The 27,552-nt window shown below is 48.3% G+C and overlaps 1 protein-coding gene across 3 annotated transcripts in view; it reads left to right on the top strand.

Annotated features, from left to right (window-relative positions):
* The window catches only part of ADAMTS7 (ADAM metallopeptidase with thrombospondin type 1 motif 7), a 63,213-nt gene that overhangs the window by 17,609 nt on the left and 18,052 nt on the right, over positions 1-27,552 (top strand). For all 3 annotated transcript variants that reach the window (XM_060282968.1, XM_060282969.1, XM_060282970.1), the window contains 9 exons: positions 761-930; positions 3,210-3,343; positions 5,018-5,138; positions 6,095-6,339; positions 12,086-12,227; positions 20,805-20,931; positions 21,176-21,389; positions 23,211-24,989; positions 27,373-27,525. In XM_060282968.1, the coding sequence (XP_060138951.1) occupies positions 761-930; positions 3,210-3,343; positions 5,018-5,138; positions 6,095-6,339; positions 12,086-12,227; positions 20,805-20,931; positions 21,176-21,389; positions 23,211-24,989; positions 27,373-27,525 (3,085 nt within the window). The remainder of the gene's footprint in view (positions 1-760; positions 931-3,209; positions 3,344-5,017; positions 5,139-6,094; positions 6,340-12,085; positions 12,228-20,804; positions 20,932-21,175; positions 21,390-23,210; positions 24,990-27,372; positions 27,526-27,552) is intronic.

The following is a 27,552-nucleotide window of genomic DNA, read 5'->3' on the forward strand; positions in this document are numbered from 1 at the left end:
TGGCTGGATCAGGCCAGTGGCTCTTCCAGTCCAGCATCCTGCCCCTGAATTTGTCTAATGCTCTTTGAAAGCCACCCAAATTGGTGGCCATCACTGCCTCCAGTGGGGGGGAGTTCCATAGGTGCACCACAGGTGTAGCCAAGATTTATGTTGCCCGGGCCGGGGTGTGTGTCCACCTGTCCTCATCCTCTGTTTGTCTCTGTCTAGCAGATTCGGAATGAAATGTCTCAACAACTGTTGTTTTAAATTACTTTCTTTTGAGCCCAAGTGCTCTGGGGAAAAAACCTGTCGAAATCTTCAGTCATTTGAAAACAAGGAAGTTACATTTTAAAATTAAAATTAAAAATTAACGACATCATCCAAATGACCTCAGCGAGCATTTCAATTTCAAATATTCTGATTATTTCTACTTTCAGTTAAGTATTTTTATTTATTGACTTGATGGGGGGGGCAGCTGCCTCCCCTGCCCCCTGGCTGCGCCTATGTGTGCTGCGTCAAGGACTTTTCTTTAATCTGGCCTGAAACTTCCAGCATTCAGCTTACTTGGATGTCCATGAGTTCTAGCATAAGGAGAAGGAGAGAAGGAGAACTGCGGTTCCCTTTCTCCCGAGCAGATGGCCATCCAACCTCTGCTTAAGAACCTCCATTGAAGGAGAGCCCCCCACTTTCCAAGGTATTATGTTCCGCTGTCAAACAGCTGTTGTGGTCAGAAAGTTCTTCCTAAGGTGGGTATGTGTCTGTCTTTCTGTCCCAACCTCAGGCCAAAGTATGGTGGGAAGTATTGCCTGGGGGAGAGGAAGCGCTTCAGGGTTTGCAACACCAAGTCCTGCCCCTCCGACGGACCCTCTTTCCGCCAACTCCAATGCAGCCGCTTCAACGGCAGAGCCTACAAGGGGAAACTGTACAAATGGACCCCCCTCCAGAATAACAGTGAGTCCACCTCTCTCTATCTCTCTCCCCAGCAAAACAGCAAAGATGTATTTCTGCATATATGCATGTATTAGTATTCCACCTTTCCTCCAAAATGCGGAATACATGGTTTTCTGCATTTTACTCGCACAGCTACCCTGGCAGATAGACCAGGCTGAGGGAGGTAGCAACTGGCCCAAGGCCACCTGTTAGATTCATGGCAGATACGAATCCTGGTCTCCTAGGCCCCAGTCCAGGACTCGGACCACTGCTGAATTTATACGATTACTCCTGCGGTTATTTAAAACATTTATTTGTTGTATTCCACTTTTCCTCCAAGGAGCTCAAGGTGGCCTATACGGTTGCCCCCCCCCTTTCAATCCCCACAACAATTCTGTGAGGTAGGTTAGGCAGACAGGAAGTTTCCAGCCCACGGTCACCCATTGAGCTTCCTAGCAGCGAGGGGATTTGAACCATGGTCTCCCAATTCCTGTTTCAGTACTCTAACCACTGCACCATGCTGCCGTTCCTCCCAGCAATAGCAGGGCAGTTCAAAGAAGACAAAAACCACACACATTAATCTATTTATAACCTCAGTAAGATTATATACATGGTTGTGTGTGAGAGAGAGAGAGAGGGTGGGGGGTGACTAGGACCTGAGAGACTTGGGATCAAATCCCCACTCGGCCAAGAAACTGACTGGTGACCTTGGGCCAATCACTGCCTCTCAGCCTAACCTACCTCACAGGGTTGTTGTGGGAATTAAATGAGAAGGGGTGGAACCATGGACGCCTCCGTAATCTCCTTGGAGGAGAGAAGTGGGGTGTGAAATGTAATAAATAAAAATCCATACTGCCAGGAAATGCTTGTGTGGACAAGAAAGTCTCAAGGAGGTGCCAAGATCTCATCAGTCAGCGCCTGCCTTAGCTCAGATAAATGTGTGTTTATTTATAGAAGAACTAGCTGGCCCTGCCATGCGTTGCTGTGGGTTATTTGTGTGATTTCCCCTACCCTGTGCCAATCCATGACGTATCCCTGTGATTCCCCCACTCCTCCACTCACCCCCCCTGGCTTATCCCTGTGATTGCCCCCTCATCCCTGTGAATCCCCCAACTATGTCCTGATCCATGACCTATTATGCCCCCTCTTCCCCCCCCCCCCCGGCTTATCCCTGTGATTTCCCCTCTCTCCTCCCCCTAACCCCCCCCCCCCACTTACCCCTGTGATTTCCCTCCTCTCCTCCGTCCAACCCCCCTCCCCCCGGTTATCCCTGTGACCCGTTCATTTTGCACACAATCATTCCCCCAATGCGTGTGTTTTGTAAAATTTTGCCCTGTCCCAAACTTGACTCCCCTACCCACGTGTGTTATGTGAAATAGTATTTATTCTACCCAAAAGCACGGCCCTATAAAAGGCCCATATTCAGTTGATTCTATGCTGTGGCCTATTCGGCCCCCCCATCCCCCACCCAGGCAAGCCCCTAAATCCACTCAGCCTAGTCTGCAAAGCCAAGGCAATATACTGTGGAGAGGGCAGGTTTCATCCCCGTGTCTCCCCCCCCACCCTGTTCTGACCAATTACCTATCCCTGCCCCCTTTTTGGCCCCCCATCCCACCCCCCCGGCAAGCCCCTACCTCCACTTGGCAATGTTGGGCCTTGTTGCTGCAAAAGGCCTGTTTTCAGTTGGTTGCTGTGGAATTTTGTGATGTCATCTGGTGGCGCAGCTTTCGAGGCAGCAGTGGGCGATCTGCCTTTCTATTGGATGCTGCTGGAGTCTTCAGAGCTTCTGCTGGTGACGTCTAATTTGGGCGCCACTTTTTTGTGTTTAATCGTTATTTTAGGTATGAAAGGTTTGCTTTTTCACTGATGGGCATGGAACGTTGTGGCCAAATTTGTTACATTACAGTTCAGCGGTTACAGAGAAAGGCTGTGACCTCTGCGCACGCAATGCCTACATTTTTATATAGATAGATTATTTATATATGACCCTTTTGTAAGATATCAGGGCAGTGTACAGCAATATTAAAATATTTTAAAATGAGAAGCAGTACAAAACATTCACTAAGCTGACTAGCTAATCAATGGCCATTTTAACCAGCTGTACAGGCTGGTCAGTATATATTAAAAAAAAACCTTTCAAAATTAAAAGTGAGGGTGCCCGCCGCATCTCTGCATGGGACCAACAATGTGTAACATGTATTGAATACCTAATGCTGGCAAGCTGTTCCTTGGCCACACGGCTTGAGGAGAGGAGAGGAGAGGCAGTCAAGCGTCTGGACTTTTCTCTCTGACATCCGCAGTTAACCCTTGCGAACTTCACTGTCGCCCGGAGAACGAGTACTTTGCAGAAAAGCTCCGCGACGCTGTCATTGACGGGACCCCGTGTCACGAAGGAAACTCGAGCCGAGACATGTGCATTAATGGGATCTGTAAGGTAGGCAGAAGTTTGGGGAAGTGTGACTCCCTGGATGGAGGAGAGAGAGAGAGAGTATATAGACTAGCCCTCGCCTTGTAAGAAGATCCCTGCATGTAGTAAACTAGTGTATTGAAGTGCTAACATTCTACATGCAGGGCATGGTGAGTCAGGTGAGAGAGCCTTCAGAGACACAACCCTGCAATCCAAGGTGGTGGTGCAATCCAGTGAGATAGGAAAGCTAGGAGCTGAATGACACCTTAAACCTAGATTATGGGCACAACAACGTAATGTCTAGGCACGCCTTTTTTATAACAAGAATACAAAGCTGAAAATGAATGAATTGCAGCTAAAATATGATGTTCATTTTTCACATGGTCTAGTCCAGGCATCCCCAAACTGCGGCCCTCCAGATGTTTTGGCCTACAACTCCCACGATCCCTAGCTAACAGGACCAGTGGTCGGGAAAGATGGGAATTGTAGTCCAAAACATCTGGAGGGCTGAAGTTTGGGGATGGCTGGTCTAGTCCTTCCCTTGCCCACCCCCCTAATATTCTTATGAGGATCTCTTCTCCAATCTTCAGAGAGGAGCTGGAAGTGGGGAGGCAGAAAAAGTCCTCCTTTCCGACCACTCTGCAGTTTTAATCTGAAATCTTAGGCACAGTACTGCACCCAGAGCTCAGAAACGGCTCGCCCTAATGAAACAATTAGATGCCAGTTAGAACAATTAGATGTCAAAGAGAAAAACAACTACCAGACTTTTAGGAGACATCTGAAGGCAGCCCTTTTAAGGGAAGCTTTTAACGTTTAATGGATTGTTGTATTTTGGTGTTTTGTTGGAAGCCACCCAGAGTGGCTGGGGAAACCCAGCCAGATTTTTTTGGGGGGGTTATGAATATTAAATTTTATTATTATTATATTATGAACACTGGTGCAATCTAGAACCCAGCCACTTTAAATTCTGTATTGTGGCCAAAACTGCCCTCGTAGGCAGGATCCCTGTGTGTGGAAAGAGACCATGGAAACAGTAAGCGTGGAATTTCTTGCAAACTCTGATGATGCCTAAGGTTTCCGGAGGAAAGGAACAAATCCAGAGTTCCCCTGCCAAACCTAGCCTGGCAACTTCTCTCCCTGATAAAGGAAGGTCCCCCTGGAGAGTTTTAAAATAAATAGCCTGTCGCTGACTCCAGCGGATTAAGTGACCAGAGAGGCTGGTGCGCCAGAGAAGGATTCTCAACCCTCCAAGTGATGGCAGGTGAATGGGGATGTGGAGCAATCCATACTTTGCCTCTTCCGGCTTCTCAGAGAGGAGCAGGCAGGGACAAAAGTGGGGGGTGGAGAGGGTCTCCCCGCAAGTCGGGGCAGTGCTCGAGCCTATTCTAAAGTGGCTGCTGGCCTCTTTCCTCTCCTCCCTGCAGCCTATTAGAATTTATGTATTTACTTATGATCTCTTTATACATGTATATCCTGCACACTGCAATTCCCGTGGCTGTGTAATAAATGCATGTGCCCTTGAGCTTCTGCCCTGACTTCCAGAGAGCAAGCCTGGATTTTCGCCTCGGAAGTCAGCCATTGTGAAGATCCAATTGACCCCCACCCAAGCACCCCCTAGGTTTTTGGACTACGGCTCCCATCAGTTGCTCTGGAAGTGCCAGGGGCATGGCTAACCCATCGCCCTTCCCTGATGCCTTTCAGAACGTCGGTTGTGACTATGAGATTGACTCCTACGCCGTGGAGGATCGATGTGGCGTATGCCGCGGGGATGGTTCAACCTGCGAGACCGTCAAGAAGACCTTTGAGGAGAGCGATGGGCTGGGTGAGGGTGTTTCCGCCAGATTTGGGGGCCCGGTTGGGAATAAGGTGGGATGTCAGAGGATAGAAATGGAAATGGGGCCGCCTGCAATGAATGAACATGGATCAGAACATAAATGGATGCCTACTGAAGTATAGGTGGGTTCCCATGAGGCAATACACATTAATAACAGCAAGAACCTTTATTGAACTAACAGAACTGGACAACAGGGGCAAAGCAACTGCTTATATACATTTCTGAAGGCCTAGACCACTCCCACTCCCAACGTGATTGGCTGTCTAAACTTCCAAGCTGCGAATCAGGACTCAGAGTTTAAGGGCCAATGGCAGAGGCCCAAATCCTGAAATGTTCTGTGATTGGATATCATGTATCGAATCAGAACACAGGGGCTCAGAATCCTTGGTCCAGACTGAAGCTCAGGCAAACACAGACCACTGAATACATAACACCTGGCATTTGTGGAATTAGATGCACTGTGACAAGGATATAAAGGTGCACTTGATGGAAGCTAGAGGTGCAAATAATATGGATTGGGGCAGTGGGGGAGCTTTGAAATGCAACCTTCCAAAATGTTTTGTGCAGGAGGCTAGACCTCACAGAGGTCCCTCGCTTCTTTGAGGTTTTTCCATTATCCATGAATGTTGTGTTCACATCACCTGCTTTCCTTTGGCAAATGTTGGAGGATTTCCTCTGTCCCATTCATGTGCTCTGTTCAGAAACATCCCTCCTCCTTTTTCCCCGTCCACTAAAAAATATTCCTTGGTAAAGTCATGCGCTGGGTCTCCCAGTGGCCATTTCCTTTGACAGTAGAATGACAGGCATTCTGGGAAAGGGTGTGGACATTCAAGAGGGGACTATGGTGACATTCAGAAAAAGGGACTTTGACTCCACTTTACAGAAAGGATTACTTTTTGTCCTGTTAACCTGCAACTGATGAGGAGTTTGATCCCCCTGAACAGGCTACGTTGATGTTGGGCTCATCCCAGCTGGTGCACGAGAGATCCAAATCGAGGAGGTGGCGGAAGCAGAGAATTTCCTGGCCTTGAGAAGCGAAGATCCAGAGAAGTACTTCCTGAATGGCGGCTGGACCATCCAATGGAACGGCGATTACAAGGTGGCCGGGACCACCTTCACCTACGAGAGAACTGGGAATTGGGAGAACCTCACGTCTCCAGGCCCCACAGAGGAACCAGTGTGGATTCAGGTACTTGCAGAGGGTTCAAGTGCTGGGCTTTGAACCTGTGAGTTCTGGGTCGAGTCTCTGCCACTCTCATGGACTCACTGCTGCAGAGTTGGGCAGACTTAATTAAGATATGTGAAGCAGAAATTCAACAGGTGCGGCTTCCTAAAGCCCTGCTTTTTGGCACGAGAGAAAGCAGCACTTGTTGAGACTTCACTCTCCGACTGCAGCTGTGAGGCTGCCGAGGTCATAAACATATTTTCAGCCCTTGGTGATTCCATGTCCTGGAATCTGCTCATCCCTGGCTTGTGTTTAAACAGCCCCTCCCAGCTCAAGCTGGAGTGGAAGGTTGTTTTGCTGCCAACAAAGAGTTGATTGAAATTGACTCCCAAACTCTTGTAGGTAACGGTATGGTATTTGTGCTCTCACAGAATTGCAGAGGGACACAGACGGTCATCTAGTCTGACCCCCTGCAATGCAGGAATCACAGTGACCAAGATGATCAAGGGTCTAGAAACCAAGCCTTATGAGAAACAGGGGAGGGAGTTGGGTATGTTTAGGCTGAAGGAGAGGTGACTGAGAGGGGATGTGATAGCCATCTATGAATATCTGAAGGGCTGTCGCATGGAAGATTGAGCAAGCTTGTTTTCTGCTGCTCCAGTGTGGAGGAACCAAACCAAGGGCTTCAAGTTACAAGGAAGGAGATTCCAACTAAATATTAGGCAGAACCTTTTGATGCTAAGAGCCGTTTGATGGTGTTGGCCTCTCCTTCATTGGAGGTTTTTAAAGAGAGGTTGGATGGCCACCTGTCAGGCATTCTTTAGCTGTGATTCCTGCATTGCCGAGGGTTGGACTAGATGACCCTTGGGGTCCCTTCCAACACTACAATTCTGTGATTTGTCAGACTTTAAGGTGGCATGAGGCTCTTTAGCCTTGCTTGCGTGTCATTTTAAGCTATAGTTCAACTGTGGTTTAACCATGAACATGCAGAGTGCACTAGCACTATGTCAAGAACAAACTATGGCTTGGCTCACAACAGCGTGTTTGCGCCAGGAGGGAGGGAGAAGCCACACGACCACAATTGCTGCCATGTGCACCACCAGGGTTCAGTTTTAAACCATATTTCAGTTTCCCTGAAATGGCCTGCGAACGAGGACTTTGTCATTTCGGAAACTGTGTTTGTCTCTTTTCTGTTAGCTGCTTTGAGCACTACGGATTTCTGGGAAACGTAGCATGTAAATAAACTGGCTATTGCTTCATAGCCTCCATCTTCACAGGCTTTGTCTGCCCCTGCCCCCCGCCAGCCATGCTTCTTGCCGCTTCTGTTCTGCAAAGCTGCTGTGCGAAGTTCTGAGCAAAGCAGTCCTCTCGGAGTTACTTTGGAAATGGCAGCGTCTGGCATTCGGGAGGTTCCTGCTGATCTGGGAAGCCTTTGCTGACTTCCGTGGGTGGACCTGGCCTCTCTCTTGCCCAGCTGAAATTGAAATCTGTTGCTGCATTCCTCCAGATGTCTTGAACTGTCACTCCCATCACCCTCATCTGGTTCATTGGCCTGGTTTGCCGAGGGGGCAGGAGCAGAGGCACCACCAAGGGCCTCTGACCTTTCCAGAGGCTGCTATGAATGCGGAGACCACCATAGGCCCCCTCCTGTCAGTGGTACAGGATCCTGCCCTCCCTGTATGGACAGTTCATCGCCAATTTTTTTTCTGCATGGAAGTCTGGTGGGTGTCTTCCTGGCTGCCAGGGAAGCCTTTCCTTTGGAGCAGCCAGACTTCCCAGGAGAGCTCTTTAGGAGTTAAATAGATTTCTCAGGGCTAATTCTTTTTCTCTCCCTCTTGCAAGGAGGTGTTTACTTTAACATTCTCTTCCCCTTCCAGCTTGACAAGGAAAGGAATTCTTTTTCCTTTTTTGACCCCTACTTGTCTTCCTCCAGCTGCTTGTGAATTCTGAAACAAAGGAGCTGGCTTTGAGACCCACCAGGCAGGCAGGCAGGGAGCTCTCCTCTTCCCAAATCACACCACCTTGTTGGATGGGGGACGCATGCCAGGCTTGGGTGGGGGGCTTTTTTGCCACTGCCCTGGCAGGTTATTAATTTTGTGTTCCAATAATAACTTTTGTTCTTTGCTTAAGAGCTATTGTGCTTAGCGTGTTGGGTTCGAATCCCCACTCGGCCATGAAGCTCCCTGGGTGACCATTGGTCCAGTCATTGCCTTCTCTCAACCGAACCTACCTCACAGGGTTGTTGTGAGGATAAAATGGGGGAGAAGAACCATGTACACGACCTTCAGTTCCTTGGAGGAAAAGGTGGGAAATAAAGTCAATCAATCAATCAATCAAAGAACATCCAGCCAGATTCCTGAGCACAACAGCCCTCTCCCCTCCTGTGGTTTCCAGCAACTGGCATTCAGAAGCATTGCTGCTTTCAACTGTGGAGGCAGCATTATTATTATTATTATTATTATTATTATTATTATTATTATTATTATTATGCTACCTTTCATCTTAAGATTTCAGAAGAAAATACAAGATAAAAACAAAAGTAAATAATTAAAACAGCAAAATAATACCCCTCCCTTCCCACAGACATATTTAAGGCTGTAGAATATTAATAAGCCAAAGGACTGGTTGGAGAGCAATATTCTACCAGAAAACCATCTTCCCATTTCCCCCCCATCACTCAGTTGTATATCATCGGGAGTGTTTTTTAAACCTTGATGGAAAGAGCTCCGAAGCAAACGAAGCTCAATTCTCTCTCTCTCTCTCTCTCTCTCTCTCTCTCTCTCTCTCTCTCTCTCTCTCTCTCACACACACACACACACACACACACACACACACACTCTTACACTTTCATCAGAATTTCTTGGCTGGTCCTCAGAAAACCCAGGGCACCCCCTTGTTCAATGTGGCCAAACCTGTCCATTTCATTTCTCTGTTTCTAATTTTTCCAGCCTTCCTCCGATTTCTGCATACGTTTGCAAATTTCTCTTTTCAGACAAGATAAAGCTTGCAGAGAGGCTTACAAATATCAAGAAGGTATGCTGGCGCTTACCTTTGGCCCTTCTTTTTCAAGGCACATGTCTGCGCTTTAAATCTCTGTGTCTGAGCTGTCCCCCAAAACGTGCTCTTTAAAGCTAAATCGCAGCAAACGTCAGTTCATGTTTACCATGGGTTGACGCTTGCTCCAATTGTGTTTTCAAGAAGGAAAAAGGGGGGCACTTGGACACGGAGTTTTAAAGCGGAGGCCACACCTGGAAAGCACAGAGGAAACCTAAGTGTGGATAAGCCCACTCCTTGCACTCGGACTTATTGACATAAAAGGTACGACACAAAAGGAAAAAAACTGGGAGGGAGGAGGAAGAAAGCAAGTTCAGGCAGTGGTACAAAGTTATAAAGTTCTCATGCCAGCCAGCTGGAAGGGAAAGAGTTCAAAGAGTGGGGTTAGATGAATGTTAATGCCATGGTTTATTAAAGAGAAAAACAACTTTGGAGGGAGCCTTAAACTGCTTTCCCCGACTTTTTAAAGATTATTAGTTTCTATGTTCACGCTAATGCCTTGGAATGACTTATAGCATATAATCTCTTGGAACATTCCCTGGGATTTGTAACAGAATTGAAAAACCTTTTTAAAAAATGTTATTTAAAAAAATATTCCCTGAGAAGTCTCTTGGACCAATGCCCAAGTCCATTCCAAGAGCAACAAAGTTTTGGCAACAATGGCAGCTTCGAGGGTGGGCTTATTCACACTTACCTTTCCTCCAATCTTTCCAGGCCACAGTCCTTGCTTTAAAACTCCTTTTTGTTCTTTGGCTCTGGAGCCTTCCCTGTGAAAACCCACTCTTTAAAGCTCAATGGAACAATCCTCAGAAAACCCAAATTGAGCGCCGAAGTGCGGGTTATCGAAGGAGAAGCTCAGGGGCAAAAACCAAATACACTTGGGCATGAAGCTTTTAAGCAGAGACCTGTGCCTGGAAAGAGCGAGAGATAAGTGTGGATAAGCCCTTAATTAAGTTGGCATGCCTTTGCCAGAGCTGTATGCCCGCACGGACTGATACTTGAACCCTCCTGCAGGTAGTCTGCCTTGGGGCATTCACGTACCACTACAACAAACTGAAATCAGTTTGGAAACATCATCTGAGAAGCTGTTTTACATCTCAGGGCTGTTACCCCCCTTCAGCCAGTCTTGTAAGGATGCTGAGAAATGATTTGGGCCTCTTATCTCAGACTTGCTGTTCGCAGGGGTGATGTGAGCCAAACAGCCTTCAATGGCAGGTGTGCCTTTGCAGATAAGCCTGCAAATACAGTAAGTTTGAAGATAAGCTGCGGCCGATATCTGGGGGTGGAGCTGAAATCACACACACACACACACACACACACACACACACACACACACACACACTTGACTATTTAAATGGCCCGGATGAAGAAAGTGAGGAAACGAAGGAAAACTGTCCGTATTTTGCAAGAAGGGTTCACACACACACCAGAACTTTACCAGTGTGGCATTACAGTGGATTAAATGCCTTAAATATGTCACTCTAGGGCAGGCATTCCCAAACTGCGGCCCTCCAGATGTTTTGGCCTACAACTCCCATGATCCCTAGCTAACAGGACCAGTGGTCGGGGAGGATGGGAATTGTAGTCCAAAACATCTGGAGGGCCACAGTTTGGGGATGCCTGCTCTAGGGCAACAAAGCCACCTTAAAAAACCCCAAACAACAGACTTTGCAATTACGTAAGTGACAAGGGCATGTGCTGAAACATGTGGCATGAGTGAATGATTGAACATGAAACTTTGCAGACGCCCTGCAAGCAGATCAGGATGAATCCTCATTGTTGTGTAACTGCCCCATAAACAAATTGGAATGAATGCTCTGCAAAAATGGGACATAGTCTAACCCAGCGGTTCCCAATTTGTTTCGGGCCACCGCCCTCTTAGTTCCATAAACTCACCCCAGTGCCTCTCCTCTGTAAAAAGGACTATTCAGAGTAGCAGTTTGCCCGGCACACTAAGCAAGATAGCACAATAAAATTCAAAACTATGGCAATTAATTGCACTCCCTATCCTCCCTACCCCACCCCCCCAAAATCCAAATAAGACTACAGTGGAACCTCAGTTTATGAACACCTCGGTTTATGAATTTTCGGTTTATGAACGCCGCAGACCCATCTGGAACGGATTAATTCACTTTCCATTACTTTCAATGGGAAAGTTCGCTTTAGTTTATGAACGCTTCAGTTTATGAACAGACTTCCGGAACCAATTACACCCATGCTTCGGGTTAAGTACGCTTCAGGTTGAGTACTCCGTGGACCCGTCTGGAACAGATTAATCCACTTTCCACTACTTTTAATGGGAAAGTTCACTTCAGTTTATGAACGCTTCAGTTTAAGTACTCTGCGGACCATCTGGAATGGATTAATCCACTTTCCATTACTTTCAATGGGAAAGTTCACTTCAGTTTATGAACGCTTCAGTTTATGAACAGACTTCCGGAACCAATTGTGTTCATAAACCGAGGTACCACTGTATTTTGTTTAATTCGTTCAACAGAATTGACAAACTTGATCCAGTGAAAAGCAAACACTGGTCACTTTCTAAACTTTCAGTAAGTTTGCAGTTGCTGCAGGCATCTCAAGGTCTTTTCCTGCTGGCCCTCTTTCTCTTGGCAGGACATCAGACTTCCTCAGTACTTGGACCACATTTCATTAAACGCTTTTTATATCGTCTGACTGGATGCTGCCTAATAACATTTTCTTCCTTGCCTCTCAGCTCTTATTTCAGGAGAAGAACCCAGGAGTCCGCTATCAATACACCATTCAAAGGGAACCTGAGAACGAGAATGAGATCACGCCAGCCGAATTCTTTTGGCAATACGGACCCTGGACGAAATGCACAGCCACCTGTGGCACAGGTAAGGATGCCTGCCTCTTTCTTTGCCTTTATCTCACTGTTCAGTGTTTGATGAGAAGTGGTGGGGGTGGTGGTGGTCACGTTCTGGCCTAGGAGCCAGAGCAAGAAACTTCATGCGTTGGGGGAAATCCAGAAAAGCAGGTGAACCTTTTCCGAGCCCCCCAGTCACCACCAGAGTCTCTTTCTCTTCAGACCTCATCAGAGGGAGATGGAGAGAGAGGGGGGGCCTTTTCAGTGGTGGCTCCCCAACAGTGGCATGCTATCCCCAAGAAAAGATGCCAGGCATCATAATTGTCAGCCTTTTGCTACCAGGCTAAGACATTCCTGTTTTTCCAAGGCTTCTGGTTGTTCATTTCAGATCATAACTTAGTAAGATTCTCTTCTCTTTTGTGGAGCCTTTGTTTTAGTGGGGTGCAGGATTTGTCTCTCTCAAAGTATTGCTGATTGAGCACTTTAGGAAATATTTGTCTGGTATATTTTGTAATTAATAATATTAATATTATTATTATTATTTAACTGCTTTTAGCTGTTTTTGTATTTTATGATGCTTTATGTGGCTTTGAGGCATTTTTTGAATAGAGCGCTGATTAAATGCAATTAATTGTTATTATTAAGAATAATAATAATATTTTAGCTGATTTTAGCTGTTTTGTATTTTATGATGCTTTAAGTAATTTCGAGGCATTTTTTTAAATTGAGCACTGAACAAATGAAATGAATGAATGAATGGTGGCAGAAGGACTAAGGACACTGCTCTGTAGGCTTCTTGGTATGGTAAAAAAACAACAACCATTAACTAATGAAGAAGCAGAAAATTTTGCTATCCCTTAAGGGTGTCCATAATCCCCTGCTTAGAGGCATGCAGTGCTGGCTTGAGGGTGCAGCTTGTCTAGACTGCTGGGGTAGGAAGTACCAAATGTATTTCATGTTTGGCCACTTCAGTTAGATCCCTGAATTGGGGGGGTGCAGCACCCTGCCTTGAGGTGCTAGCTAACTGAGAGCAAGATGGAAGGGCAGGCAGGCAAGAGAATTTATTCCGCCGGCAAGGAAAGGCGTTTGCAAAGGCCGCTGCCACCCACTCTAGCCTGTGGATAAGGAAAGCGCTGTTGTGGAGTGCATAAATTCTCAATGCAAATGTATCAAAGCGATCAGGCAGGCAACACTGCTGGATGTGTTTAAACCCTGTCCAGGATGCTTGACTCTCTGCAAATGTGTGTGCCAATACATGCACAGTGGTGCATAAGGACATGGGTTTCTGTTTGCGCAGCTGCATGTGCTCCTTTCTCTTGCCGCCAGCTGGTCAAGGCCTCTTTGGAAACAGACAGCTTGAAAAACAGAAAAGCAGAAGGCTTTGCCTTGTCCTTTGATGTCCACGCCTCTTGTTGTGAATGGGGTAACTGGGAAAGAGTCCTCCTCTACAGCAGCGTTTGATTAAAGCAGTGTTTCTCAACCAGTGTGCCTCCAGATGTTTTGGGACTACAACTCCCATCATCCCTAGCTAGCAAGACCAGTGGTCAGGAATGATGGGAGTTGTAGTCCCAAAACATCTGGAGGCACACTGGTTGAGAAACACTGGATTAAAGCATGAGACGAGGGGACCAAGTGCACAGTTAAGGATGCTTCTTCACTCTCTCCTTAGGATGCTTCCAAATGACCACTATTTTGGGGTGGGATTCAGTCGTGGCTAATTCAGGTTGTGCAATTACAGTTGGTTTGGGAGGTCTTGTGCAACACACCCAGTTCCCCCAAAGATCAGACCTTTTGCAATAAGGAAAAGGAAAGGGTTTTTGATTAATTTATTTCATAATATTTATACACTGCTTGATTGTAAAGCTACAACAAACCTCAAAGTGGTTTACTATCGCTAAGAAAAATTAATGGCAGCAATTTAAAGCTTTAAAAAAGTTAAAATAACAATAGATTAAAAACAGATTAAAGTTTGCGTTGGTTTTCTCAATATGTGGACAGGATTGTTATAGGAGGGCTCGGCATTCGAAATCAGACATTTCATAACTATTCCAGTTTGCTTGATCCAGACATGAGGGGTTTGGGGTCAGAATGAGGTTCTTCTGAAGCAAATGCATATATCCCTATTTCCTAGTGTTGTCCAGATGGCAGTATTTTCCAGGTAAACGTTTACAATGGCACTTGGCTCTCCCTTACATAAGAACAAAAGAACAGCCCGGATCAGCATCCCATCTAGTCCAGCATCCTGCTCTTACAGTGAACAACCAGATGCCTGTGGGAAACCCGCAAGCAGGATTCGAGCCCAAGAGCCCTCTACCCTCTTGTGGTTTCCAGCGATTGGTATCCAGAAGCACTGCTGCCCCCAGCTGTGGAGGCAGAGCAAAGCCATGATGGCTAGTAGCCATTGATAGCCCTCCTCCATAAATTACAAACCTGCCACACATGGTGTGCCTGCTTCTACTGGGAGCCAGTGTGGTGTAGTGGTTAAGAGCGGTAGACTCATAATCTGGTGAACCTGGTTCGCGTCTCCGCCCCTCCACATGCAGCTGCTGGGTGACCTTGGGCTAGTCACACTTCTCTGAAGTCTCTCAGCCCCACTCACCTCACAGAGTGTTTGTTGTGGAGGAGGAAGGGAAAGGAGAATGTTAGCCACTTTGAGACTCCTTCGGGTAGTGATAAAGCAGGATATCAAATCCAAACTACTACTACTCCTCCTCTTCTCCTTCTCCTTCTCCTTCTCCTTCTCCTTCTTCTTCTCCTTCTCCTTCTCCTTCTCCTTCTCCTTCTCCTCTCCCTCTCCCTCTCCCTCTCCTTCTCCTTCTCCTTCTCCTAGAAGTGGCAAAACATCAGCCCCATGGTTTGAAGGGACGCACTGCAGTGAAGGCAGGGCCGGATCCTTCCAACTCAGAGCTCATTACTGCACGTTTACCTCCTACGGGCAAAACATTTCTTGGGGAGGCATTCTCCCCATCCCTCACCCTGCTACCCCACCTCCAGTCTGTTGCTGAGAAATTCAGTGTGATAGATCACAGCTGCCTGGAAGGCCCTGTGCAGATGGGTTTCACAGCTCCACAAAAGCCCAGAAACCTGAGCTTCAGAGGCAGCAAATTGGATGTCTTCAGAGGGGGCAGATTATGTCACCTGGGAGGACACAGATTCTCTTCTTTCAGCTCTCCCAGCTCACTAGGGCCTGACGCACAGTTACACTTGCCAAATATTTCTTTTCTTTTCTTTTCTTTTCTTTTCTTTTCTTTTCTTTTCTTTTCTTTTCTTTTCTTTTCTTTTCTTTTCTTTTCTTTCTTGGCATCTCTGTCCCTTTTGCTGAAACCAGATCATCTTCCAGGACTCCTCTGCAGTGTGTCGCTGCTCCAGATTTTCTGACAGATGCTGTCACACCGCCTTGACAAGGCCCAGAGCAGCACTTGGGGCGGTGGTTTGGGTCTGTGTGTGTGTGTGTTCCTTATGATGTATTTATATTTGACTGCATAAACACTATACATTTAAAGCACATGGTTTGCCCCCAAAGAATCCTGGGGAGGGCAGTTTACCCCTCACAGAGCTACAAACAGGGGAAGAGACACCCCTCAGTAGCAGAGCAGCTGCCTTGCATGCAGAAGGACCCAGGCTCAATCTCCAACATCTCCAGATAGGGCTGGGAGGGATGAGTGCCTGAAACGCTGGAAAACTGCTGCTAGTTGGTACAGAAGTGAGCTAGATGGCAAGATCTGTTTGTCAGTGGAGCAGGCTCCCTCGGAAAGTGGTGGACTCTCATCCAGACGGCTAGATTCCTGAATTGCATGGGGTTGGACTAGACCAGAGGTTGTCAACCTGGTCCCTACCACCCACTAGTGGGCATTTCAGGATTCTGGGTGGGCGGTAGGGGGTTCTACAGCACAAGCTGAATCCTTCTTCCATCGAGCACTGGTGGGTGGTAAGGAAATTTTACCATCAAGAAAGATGCATTAGTGGGGTGGTAGGTATAAAAAGGTTGGCTACCCCAGGACTAGATGATGCTTGGAAGTCCCTTCCAACTCTACAATTCTGTGATCAGTATAAGGCAGCTTCCTGAGCTCCTATGCTCCTAGGGCTATACAGTGGTGCCTCGCTAGACGAATTTAATTCGTTCCACGGGTCTTTTCTTATAACGAAAAATTCATCTAGCGAATCCCATAGGAATGCATTGAAATTTTTTTGAAATTTTTCCCCCCCCATAGGAACGCATTAATTGAATTTCAATGCATTCCTATGGAAAACCGTGATTCGCTAGACGAATTTTTCATAAAACGAATTCGTCTGGCGAGGCAACCTCCGCTCAAAAAATCCTTTCGTTAAGCGGAAATTTCGTTAAGCAGGGCATTCGTTAAGCGAGGCACCACTGTACTTCCCAGCACCCTTAACAAACATATGGCTGCATTTGGGATTGTGAAAGTGGATTTTCCTCTAGGCTTGATTGGCAGGATGAATTTCCCTGAATCTGATTGGCTGTTGATTGGTCTGCTGCCAGCAGACTTCAATCAGGGATCCTGTCCGGGGTCTCCCCCATACACCCAAAGCCTCTGGTGTGCTTGCTGTGCTGCAAACATTGACGCCAAACATAGTTTGTGGCCTGTTAGCCTTATGAATTGTTATTGCCAGACTATGAAAGGGAACCTTTAAGCAGGTCCTGGGTCTGGGAAAGGAGAAGGGGCAGATAGGCAATCGGGTGACATAATCGTGGGCTGAAAGAGGCGGGGAGCTCTCGGATGATTTCTTCATTTGCTGGGTTGGGAGAGGAAGTCTGCCAGCCAAGCGCCTTCTGGGTTCCCTGCCAGAAACTGAGGCTGCCAGAAGCACATCAGATCCTGGCTTGTGACCGGCCCCCCGTGGGGACTGTCCAGCCTGCACGCCAGGAGCAGCTCCAGCCCCACTGAGCTACGCCAACCCCCACGTGCCTCCTCTTCAGCTATCCGTCCCAAATCTTTCAATGTTCAGTTTCATTGGATGTCCACAAGTTCTGGCACTATGGGACTGGGAGAACAACTTTTATGTATCCGCTTCCTCCATGCCATGCATTTTACAAATGGCAAAGGAGGCTCTCCAGAGGCAACAATGCTGGCTGGGGTGTAAGGAGGAGGAAGGTGGTGTCTATTTGCAAGATCCAAGCCCAGAGCTGGTGCACATTCACACAGTCACCCAAGGATCAGATGCAATATTGTGCGCACTCAGTTGGGGGAGGAAATCCTATTAAAATCCATGGGACATATTTGTCAATAAGCCTGTCTAGGATGCAGGTCAGGGTCACTTCCAGATGACATGTTTATTGAGCATCCTTCCCACAAAGTTTGCAGGGAAGGTAAACAACATCAACTGTTTATTGAGTGTTCGTTCTGATTTGTTTGCAGGGAGATGAAATGATGTCGCCTCAAGCAAATGTTACCCCACAATTTCCGTTGCACTTTCTCATCCCTTTCCTTACTGCAAACTGTCCAATTCCCCCCCCTTAGGTTTAGGGTTGGAGAAGTGGGTTTGTCCTGCAAAAGTGCCAAATACAGTTTAATTATGCAACCTGAATTTGCTGGTAATTCAGTTGAAACACCCTTACCCCCACGAAATAATGACAGTCTGGAAGCAGCCCAGAAGTCTTTTTTTGCAAAGCTAGTTTGGAGGCAGAGCATAGCCATCATGGCCCTCTCCTCCATGAATGCTCCATCAGTTGTAGCAATTTCATACAAAGAGCTCCTGGTGCTCCTGCTTTTGGCTTCTGCAGGGAGAGGCTTTTGCAGCTGTTTTGTGTTTTGACCTCTCAGCTGTTGCTGATGTGCAGAAGCTGAGGCTAGTCCTCAGCAGATGGCCTGCTCATAGGTGCTGCTGCTGACCAAGGGGCCCAAATGGAAGCAGGCAGCCTTCACTGAGCCATCTCCCAGATGCTTCCTATCTAAAGCTGCCACAGTTAGCGGGCAGCAAACTGTCTGTTTTGTCCAAACAGTTGTGCTAAAATAGCTCCAGAGGTCTGGAAATAGCCCTTGTGCCATCTGGGAGGGTGGTGGGCAGGCGCCTCTCTTTCTCCTGGAGGAAGGAATGGCGTGGCATCACAGAAGGAAGGGGAGTCAGGAAAGAGCCATGATCACAATTCAACTCTGGACACCTTCTGCCTGAATCTTGATGCTTGTATTGCAACAGAGCAGAGGGTATTCCAGGAAGCCAGAGCTAGAGCCTGGGTAGCTCAGTTGGTTAAAGCATGGTGCTGATAATGGCAAGGTTGCAGGTTTGATCCCTGTATGGGGCAGATGCATATTCCTGAATTGCAGGGGGTTGAACTAGTTGATCCTCAGGGCCCCTTCCAACTCAACAATTCTGTTCTTCTAAGTAGGGCTGGGTGATCTATCGATAATTGTCCCAAATCGGTTTGAAATCCATATCATGATATTTTGTTTATTTTTAGAAAGGGGTGTTTTTTGTGATGGGGGTGACAGAGCACACTTGGATCCACTTTTAATTGCATGAACTTTTCTGATATGTGCTTGAATACCGGCTGGAAAACACAAGACAGTCTGGTAGCATCCTCAGCCTATCTGAGCTCATATGGTGAGGTCAAATTGTGCACACTCCTTTGAGCTCTGCAAAAGAAAGAGGGAGGTGGCAATGTAACTGTACTGTTGGAACATGGACACACCAAATCAAATAAATCCGTAGGAAAAGGTCTCTCTCTCCCGTGGGATTACCCGTGGGCCTCTCCCGCTGCTAGGATTGATTTCTGAGGCTGGCTGCAGAGTCTTGGCTTGCAGGCAGCTCACCCCACGTGGCAGGAGATCAGTTTCCAGGATTCTTTCCCAGCCCTGTGGAGTTCCATGCATCCAATTGCAAGAGCTCTCTTCAGATCGGCACTACTGTTCCTGGCAGAAAAGGGCTATTGTTCCCACAGACAACCTGCGGCATTGTACATGGAGGAGGGCTCTGAGCCCGCCCAGCAGAAAAATGACTCTGCGGGAGTCTCGTTACCAGTTGCACCAATTATTGCAAGAAGGCATTGCCATAAAAACAAAAACACAGAGGAATAAATTGCAGCTTTTGTTTTTAAAATAAACTTAAGGCCAGGACCAACAGTTTAGATTTCTTTCTTGTTAACGGCTCTGGGCTCAAGGTCACAAGCGGACAAATCAACCTCTGAAATGGAGCGGTTTGGGCATTATTTAAGTCTGCTGCTTTCGAAGGTTCGGTTGAGGGAACGGATTTTCTTTGTCCTGCACGGTGAAGCGCTTTTATGCCTGGTTTTGAGACCACAGCCCCACCCCATCTTAGAATAGCTTAAAGATAGGGAGTTGGATGCAGGAGCTGCTGGCAGAGGCCCTAACAAAGAAGCGGGGCAGACAAAGAGGGTCCTTGTTTGTTAGCTGGTCATCCATGCAGTGTGAGTGAGTGAGTGAGTGAGTGTGAGTGTGTGTGTGTGTGTCTTGGCATGCTCGGTTTTCAACCTGATCTTTGCTGACCTCATCCCCCCAACTGTGCTCGTGGTGACTTAATTACAACATTCCAAGTTCCCTAGGCTGCCTCCTGCTGCTTCCCCTCCCTAACCTTGCAGGGCTGGGGGGGGGGGTAATTGTTAGTAACAGGTGCAGGGCTTAGAGACCTGCAGTGTCTTCTGCAATCATTAACCCCTGTGCTGCTCCCGAAAGGTCCTTGCTACAGCTGGCTGCCCAACGCAGCAATTGTGTGTGGTGGTGGGACTCTAACACCCAGCTGGGGAAGTGGCTGTACCATCAGCCCTGCATGCAGAAGGTCCCAGTCATATCTCCAGGTAGGGCTGAGGAATGGCCCCTCCTGAAACCCTGTAGGGTCGCTGCTGTCCGTTGGTGTGCAGCTGTTTCAGTCCAAGAACCACTTTTCCTCATGAGCAACCTTCAAATGGGGAAGCACATGCCAAGAGTTTTATAGCTTAATCATAGAATCATAGAGTTGGACCCTGAGGATCATCTAGTCCAACCCCCTGCAATGCAAGAATATGCAGCTGTCCATTACGGGGACCTAGGGGCCTAGGGCTTGCCGATCGGAAGGTCGGCGGTTTGAATCCCCGCGACGGGGTGAGCTCCCATTGCTCGGTCCCAGCTCCTGCCCACCTAGCAGTTCGAAAGCACGTCAAAGTGCAAGTAGATATATAGGTACCGCTCCAAGCGGGAAGGTAAACGGTGTTTCCATGTGTTGCTCTGGTTCGCCAGAAGTGGCTTAGTCATGATGGCCACATGACCTGGAAGCTGTACGCTGGCTCCCTCGGCCAGTAAAGCGACATGAGCGCTGCAACCCCCAGAGTCGGTCACGACTGGACCTAACAGTCAGGGGTCCCTTTACCCTTTACCTTATTACGGGGACCAAACCTGAAACCTTGCATACATAGTTCTCTGCCTCCCCATTTTATCCTCACAACAACCCAGTGAGGTAGGCTAGGCTGAGAGGCAGTGACTGGCCCAAGGTCACCCAGCGAGTGCCGTGACCGAGTGGGGATTTGAACCCTGGTCTGCCAGGTCCTGGTCCAATACTCTAACCACTACACCCCACTGATCCTTGGTTCTTGGCATGCCAGCATGTGCCACTGTGCATGCATGGGGCGTGCCTGATACCCACCTCCTTCTCTCCTCAGGGGTCCAGAGGCAGGTTGTGCACTGCATGGAGAAAGTGGCTGGGATGGTGGAGGAGCACTATTGCAACGTTCTTAGCCGGCCGGACGACAAGCAGAAGAGTTGCAGCGAGGAGCCATGCCCTGCCAGGTCAGCTCAACTCCCCTGCATCTAAACACAAGAACAAAAGGATCAGGTCAATGGCCCATCGAGCCAAGCATCCTATTCCCCAATAACTGTGAAAGGAGCCTCTTAGAATCATAGAACTGTAGAGTTGGAAGAGATCCAAAGGGTCATCTATTCCAAACCCTTGCAATGGTTCGTGCTCCCAGAGTGGACGTCTAATTGCTCTTTCCCTAGCCTAACCCTTGAACCCCTGCTCGCTCCCTTCCAGGTGGTGGGCTGGCGAGTGGCAAGCGTGTTCTGCCACTTGCGGGGACACTGGGCTGACGAAGAGGACCGTCCTCTGCATCCAGAGTGTGGCGCTGGATGAGCAGCGGGCTCTGCCAGCCAGCAAGTGCCAGCATCTCTCGAAGCCGGATGCCACGGCCCCCTGCAACCGAGAGGTCCTCTGCCCAGCTCGGTGGCTGGCTGGCAATTGGTCCAAGGTGAGGAGAATCCGAGCGCAAAACCCTTGCTGCAAGTCTTGGTTCAATCCACGAGGGCATCTCCAGGTAGGGCTGGGAATGTCCCCTGCCTGAAATCCTGAAGGGTGGCTGTCAAATCAATTACTGAGCTAGATGGACTCAACGATCTGATTCATTATAAAGCAGCTAGCTTCCTACCTTCCTCCAGACAGGAACTGGAGGATTCTCTATTGCATAAATAACCATGGCTGTTGCAAATTTGGCAAAGGCCAACACTGTACTCTGAAATCCAAATCACTCGCTAGGTCTTTGGGAGAGGACAGAGGAGGCTGCCCAACATCCTTGGCCTTGGGCAATCTGGGTCTTCCCTCCCAGGGTCAGTGTAGAAAGACTCCACTTTTAATGTGGCTGGCTGGGAGTCACATGTTCTTGTGGCATGAAACTATTTTTGATATGTGGGTTGCTGCAACTCTGGAGAAAGGTCAGAAGACCTCTTATCTGCTCAGCCGCAACAAACATTCTTCTTGTGCTTTGTTTCTCCCTGTTAGCAAATCCCTACTTGCTCTTTTCCCCCTCAGCTAGGAATCTTGCTCGGATGAAGGGTGGTACTTGATGGGAACCCCAAATAGAGATGACCTATGATGTCACTGGGTGCCAGCCCCCTCCAGGGTGACCCGCCAGCCCCCCCAGCTCTCTGGGTTTTTCCATGCAAGCCAAGCTTCGCCAGGAAACAAATATGACCTGAAACTGAAAAACGATGGCTGGGTTTAGATTGAGCTTCTGTAGTGGAAAGAGCAAATGACCTTGGATTATAATTATTTCTGGCCCTTTTTTGCATGGACCAGCCTTCCCCAACTTGGTGCCCTCCAGAAATTTTGGACTACAACTGGGGCACCAGGTTTGTTTATTTACTGCATTTATATTCTACCACCTGTGTCTCCAAGGAGCCCAAGGTGGGGTATACATGGTTCTCTCCCCACCTTCTATAATCCCCACAACAAACTTTTGAGGTAGGTTCGGCCGAGAGGTCATGGCCAAGTGGATATTGGAAACCTGGTCTTCCAGGTCCTTGTTTGACACTCTAATCAATGGTTCCCAAACTTTTGGGGGCCACCAATCCCTTGGTTTTATAAACCCTTCCCCGGTGTTTCCCTACTCTATAAAAGGCATTATTCAGAATAGTGGTTTGCATGACCCACTAAGGAATACCATAACACAATCAAATTCAAAACAGTGACAACTAATTGCACGTACATTTTTTTTTAAAAAAGTCAATTAAAACTACAGTGGTACCTCGACTTATGAACGACTCGACAACTGAATTTTTCGACTTACGAATGGGGGTAATGGCGGCGCGCTTACGAATGTTGCGACATCCGGAAAAAACCCGTGGCGGTTTTAGATAGGGATTTTTCGACTTACGAATTTTTCCGTTTTCAATGCATTCCTGTGGGAAATAGCATTTCCAATGGCGTTTTTTGACTTGCGAATTTTTCGACTCATGAAGGTGCCTTCGGAATGGATTAAATTCGTAAGTTGAGGCACCACTGTATTTAGTTTAATTACTACAACAAAATTGATTGACAAACTATTGATACCAGCTTTTTGAAATCTGATAATCATTTGCACTTCCTGTTCCCACTTGCCGACGCTTCCTAGCACCCCCACCTAGGTAATCCCATTGCCCCTCAGGGGGTGCTACCACCCACTTTGGGATCAACTGCTCTAACCACTATACCACGCCATCTCTCTTGGAGGATCATAGCATGGAGAAACTGCCAGCACTGTGTTAGCCACTGATGTCTCTCACACTCCTTCTTTTCTCTCCCCTTTCCCATACAGTGTTCGGTCACATGCGGAAGTGGGATACAGCATCGCCTGGTGTACTGCCCCAATAATACCAGAGCCAGCTGTGATCCAGGGCAAAGACCAGCCTCCGAAATTGCCTGTTCGTTGCTGCCCTGCTGGAACAAGATCGAGAGCATCTTCTCAGACTGGTCAGGCTCTGGTTCCTCAAGCCGGGAGCTGTACAATGAGATCAATTTCATCCCCAGCCACCCCATCCCTCGATTCAGCCCTTTGTCGCCCAAATCTGAAGACCTTAATGCCATAAGGGAAGAAGATTATTCACCCAGCAACAACAAAAAGGGAAATGTGTTTGTGGATGATTTTTACTACGATTACAATTTTATCAACTTCCATGAAGACCTGTCTTACGACCCAGCTGACGCCAAGGGTGGCGGGAGAGAGGACTTGTTGCCGGATGTTGGGGTGAAGAAGGTCAGCGATGTGAAAGAGGACCCTCAAGAAATGGCTCCTGATTCTCTCTCTACTGTAAACCCAGAGATGGACCATGGAAGCCCGACATCTCCAGCTGTTGGGTGGAATAACAAAGGGGTAACCAGTGGGTTTCAAGAGCATAGCACTGCGGTCAGTTGGCATGGTTATTTGGGTACAGCTGTTGCTGTCTCTCCAACCTTCTCCATGACAGTTAAAGTGAAGGAGAACCCACCAGCCATTTGGGGAGATCTTCCTTCTTCCACTTCTGCAGCTGCAACGGATTTCCCTTCTAGCACCAACAGCCACGTATCTGTCAATCATGCCCAAGAAAACACCACACGTTGGGAAGGGAAGGTATCAAACACGGTCCCCTCCGTGATCTTCCCTTACTTGACCTTCCGGACTCCAACCGTACCTTCTGTTGAGGGCAGCCCCAGTCAAGACCATGAGTTTAGCACTCCCAAGAGCTGGAAGAAAGACGCTGGAGGCTCAAAGGTCCCATATCTCAGCACCATCAAAGACAATGGGTTGTTGAGCCGTGGAGAAGGTGGTGGTACAGACCGGGCCATCATTGATCTCAAAGATGACGTTGGTGATGAACGCAGAATGGAAGAAGCCCTGGTTAGGACAGTTGCAGCAGGAACTGCAGAAACAGCATCAAAGGGGACGCATGGGAACTTCATTTCTCCACTGCCTGGTCCTACTGAAACCACCCTTCACCTTCCTGCTCAGGTCCCAAGCGAGATAAACAGGAAGCCCGATGATGGTGTGACTCCATACGACGTGGCAAACGGCAAGAGCCTTGCAGCAGATGCACAGGACCTCCAACACTCTCCTGCCGATGTGGTCAAGGCCAAGGGCAAGCCTCCCTCCCTGGAGCCCACACCCACCTTTGCATATGAGCCACCTGGGCTTGACAGCAGTACGGTCGAGAGGCAGCCCCCTTCCAGCCATGTTCTGCTCATGCCACACAGTCCCAACTCACTGGGGCAGCGGCTGCCAACTGAGCCGACGTCCTTGGAGTGGGGGCCCTCTCCCCCTGGCTCTTTCACTTCCATGCCACCTGTGCCAAGGCGGAAGGAGGAGTCTGTTGGAATGAAAAGCAAGTGGGACGCTGAGCGTATCCCTCCCAGTGTGGGGGACCAGGGACTCTCTGGGGGCAGAAATAAAAGTGTTCCCCATGGGGCTCACTGGATGTTTGCAAGCAGCCATGGAGGTCTCGGGCCCAGGCCCACGACTGCAAGACACCAGGAGGAAAAGGAGGACAGGACGCTCTCGGCTCCTCCGGCGACTGTCGCAGCTGCTCTGAATGCCAGCTGGGAAGCTGGAAACTGGAGTGAGGCAAGTTCCTGGCAGGAAGGAGAGGATACCTGCCGGTTGCCTGGAGTTCTCTGCTTGGCGCTGAGCCCCTTGGCACCAGGCCTGCTTTCCCCAGAGCTCAGTTCTGCAGAAAGTGGGAGGGTTTGGGTCACACTCTCGTCCAGAGCAGGGTTAGCCAGCTCAGTTCCCTCCAGTTGTTGTTGGGCTGCAATTATTTTTATTTATTTGTTTCATAAAATATCCATATAGTTTTATTGTAAAAACAAAAACAAAAACCACAAAGCAGTTAAAACAATAAAATTATTGTTAAGAAGCATTAACAACAATAATTAAAAACTTCTAAAATGTTTTTAAAGTCTAAAAACAGATCAAAACTCTCATCGACTTTCTAAGCAAAATTGTTTAGACAACAATCACTGGCCATGCTGGTGGTTGGAATTTTATTTATTTGCTATTTGTTTATGTATTAAATTTATATTTCTCCCCCTACCTCCCTGAAGGGTGCCTAGATTGGCTAAAAAACATAAGGGGAAAGGACATGTCCAATATATAATAATTAAAATGACAGCATACCTTCCAACATTTTTCCGTTGAAAATAGGGAGATCCGATTCAACAACAACAGCAATATTCCTATTTATACCCCGCTCATCTGACTGGGTTACCCCAGCCACTCTAGGTGGCTTCCAACATACGTTATATAAAAAATAATAAAACATTTTTTAAAAAACCTTCCCTATACAGAGCTGTCTGGAAGGGAGTTCCAGAGATGGGGGTCCTGACAAAGAAAGCCCCTTCCCATGTTCACAGTGCCCTTTCCATCCAGGGGTAATGCTGGCTATGCTCTGCCTCCACGGTTGGAGGCAGCAACGCTTTTGAATACCGATTGCTGGAAACCACTGGAGAGGAGAGGTGCTCTTGTGCTCGGGTCCCATTGGGGCATCTGGTTGGCCACTGTGAGAACAGGATGCTGGACTTGATAGGCTACTGTCCTGATCCAGCTGGTGCTTCTTATGCTCTTAGGTGCTTAAGAAGCTCCCCCAACCTGATCATAAACAGCAAGTTGGGACGTATGGAGTAAGGCTCTCCTCTAAGTCCAGGTCTTTTAGGGCTCTGTATACTAGCACCAAGGGACGCGGGTGGCGCTGTGGGTTAAACCACAGAGCCTAGGGCTTGCCGATCAGAAGGTCGGTGGTTTGAATCCCCACAACGTGGTGAGCGCCTGTTGCTCGTTCCCTGCTCTTGCCAACCTAGCAGTTCGAAAGCATGTCAAAGTGCAAGTAGATAAATAGGTACCACTCCGGCGGGAAGGTAAACGGCATTTCCGTGTGCTGCTCTGGTCCGCCAGAAGTGGCTTTGTCATGCTGGCCACATGACCTGGAAGCTGTACGCCGGCTCCCTCGGCCAATAATGCAAGATGAGCGCCGCAACCCCAGAGTCGGTCACGACTGGACCTAATGGTCAGGGGTCCCTTTACCTTTTATACTAGCGCCAACGCCTTGAATTGGACACTGTAGCTCACTGGCAGCCAGTGCAGGACTCTCAGATCTGGAACTGTAGTCTGACCACCTCTGGATGGCACCTGCAGACCCTCCAAGATTCCCTATTTTCCAGAGACAGTACCAGATTTACAGAAGCTGTCCTGGTTTCTGATTTGATCCTGGAATGCCTGTCTTTTCTATAGGATGTCCCTCTTTCCACCGGAGAAATGTTGGAGGGGACGTCTCTATTTTGATTGGAGGGTATGGAATAAGGTATCCCTATTTTCATCAGAGAACTGTCAGAGCCTATGCACCTTGTTGGCTACACCTGGTCTAGAGGAGGTAGAATGGAGGGGGCTTGCAGGTGCAGAAAAGACCCTGTCTTGGCTCCAAGGTTGTCATTTCAGACCACTTGGCCTCTTTGCTTGTTGGGTCTCTGGTGATTGCAAGAGGCTCCAGCAAGCGGTATGAGAAGGCAGTGGCAGATGAGGATGAGCCTCATAGAGGCCAGAGTTTGGGCCACTGAGTAGAGGGGCTGGAGAATCTTTTTCAACTCAAAGGTTGCCTTCCAGGGGCCACATGCTGGTAGTGGGCGGAGCAACAAGTATGGAGTTTTAAAACCTCTGTAGGCTAGCTTCCCCACACATTCTCACCCTCCCCTTTATCCTCCATCCAGACCAGCAAGAAGCATCCCCAGACCTCCAGCTAGGGCAAAATACTCAAGGAGAGTGTGGAGCAAGGCCAGGAGGGGTGTGGCTTGGGGAGAGTTAGGAGGGCCAGGCAGAGGGGATTGGAAGGCCACATTTGGGTGGACCTGAGGTTCCCTACCCTTGCTTGGAGAGGCAGGAGGTGAAAACCCAGCTCCGTCGAATTAGCGGGGACTGAGCAGGCCTGGGTGCTAACAGGGCTTCCTCTTCCTTCCAGTGCTCCACCACATGTGGCCTGGGCGCCATTTGGAGAACAGTGCGCTGCAGCACAGCGCAGGAGCAAGACTGCAGCCCTGCCCGGAAGCCCATCCCTGCCCGGAGGTGCTACTTGAGGCCGTGTTCCAGCTGGCGCGTCGGGAACTGGAGCAAAGTAGGCAAAACTCAGCTCAGGCAATGC

This window comes from Zootoca vivipara, chromosome 14 (assembly GCF_963506605.1).
Source record: "Zootoca vivipara chromosome 14, rZooViv1.1, whole genome shotgun sequence".
Taxonomy (NCBI): domain Eukaryota; kingdom Metazoa; phylum Chordata; class Lepidosauria; order Squamata; family Lacertidae; genus Zootoca; species Zootoca vivipara.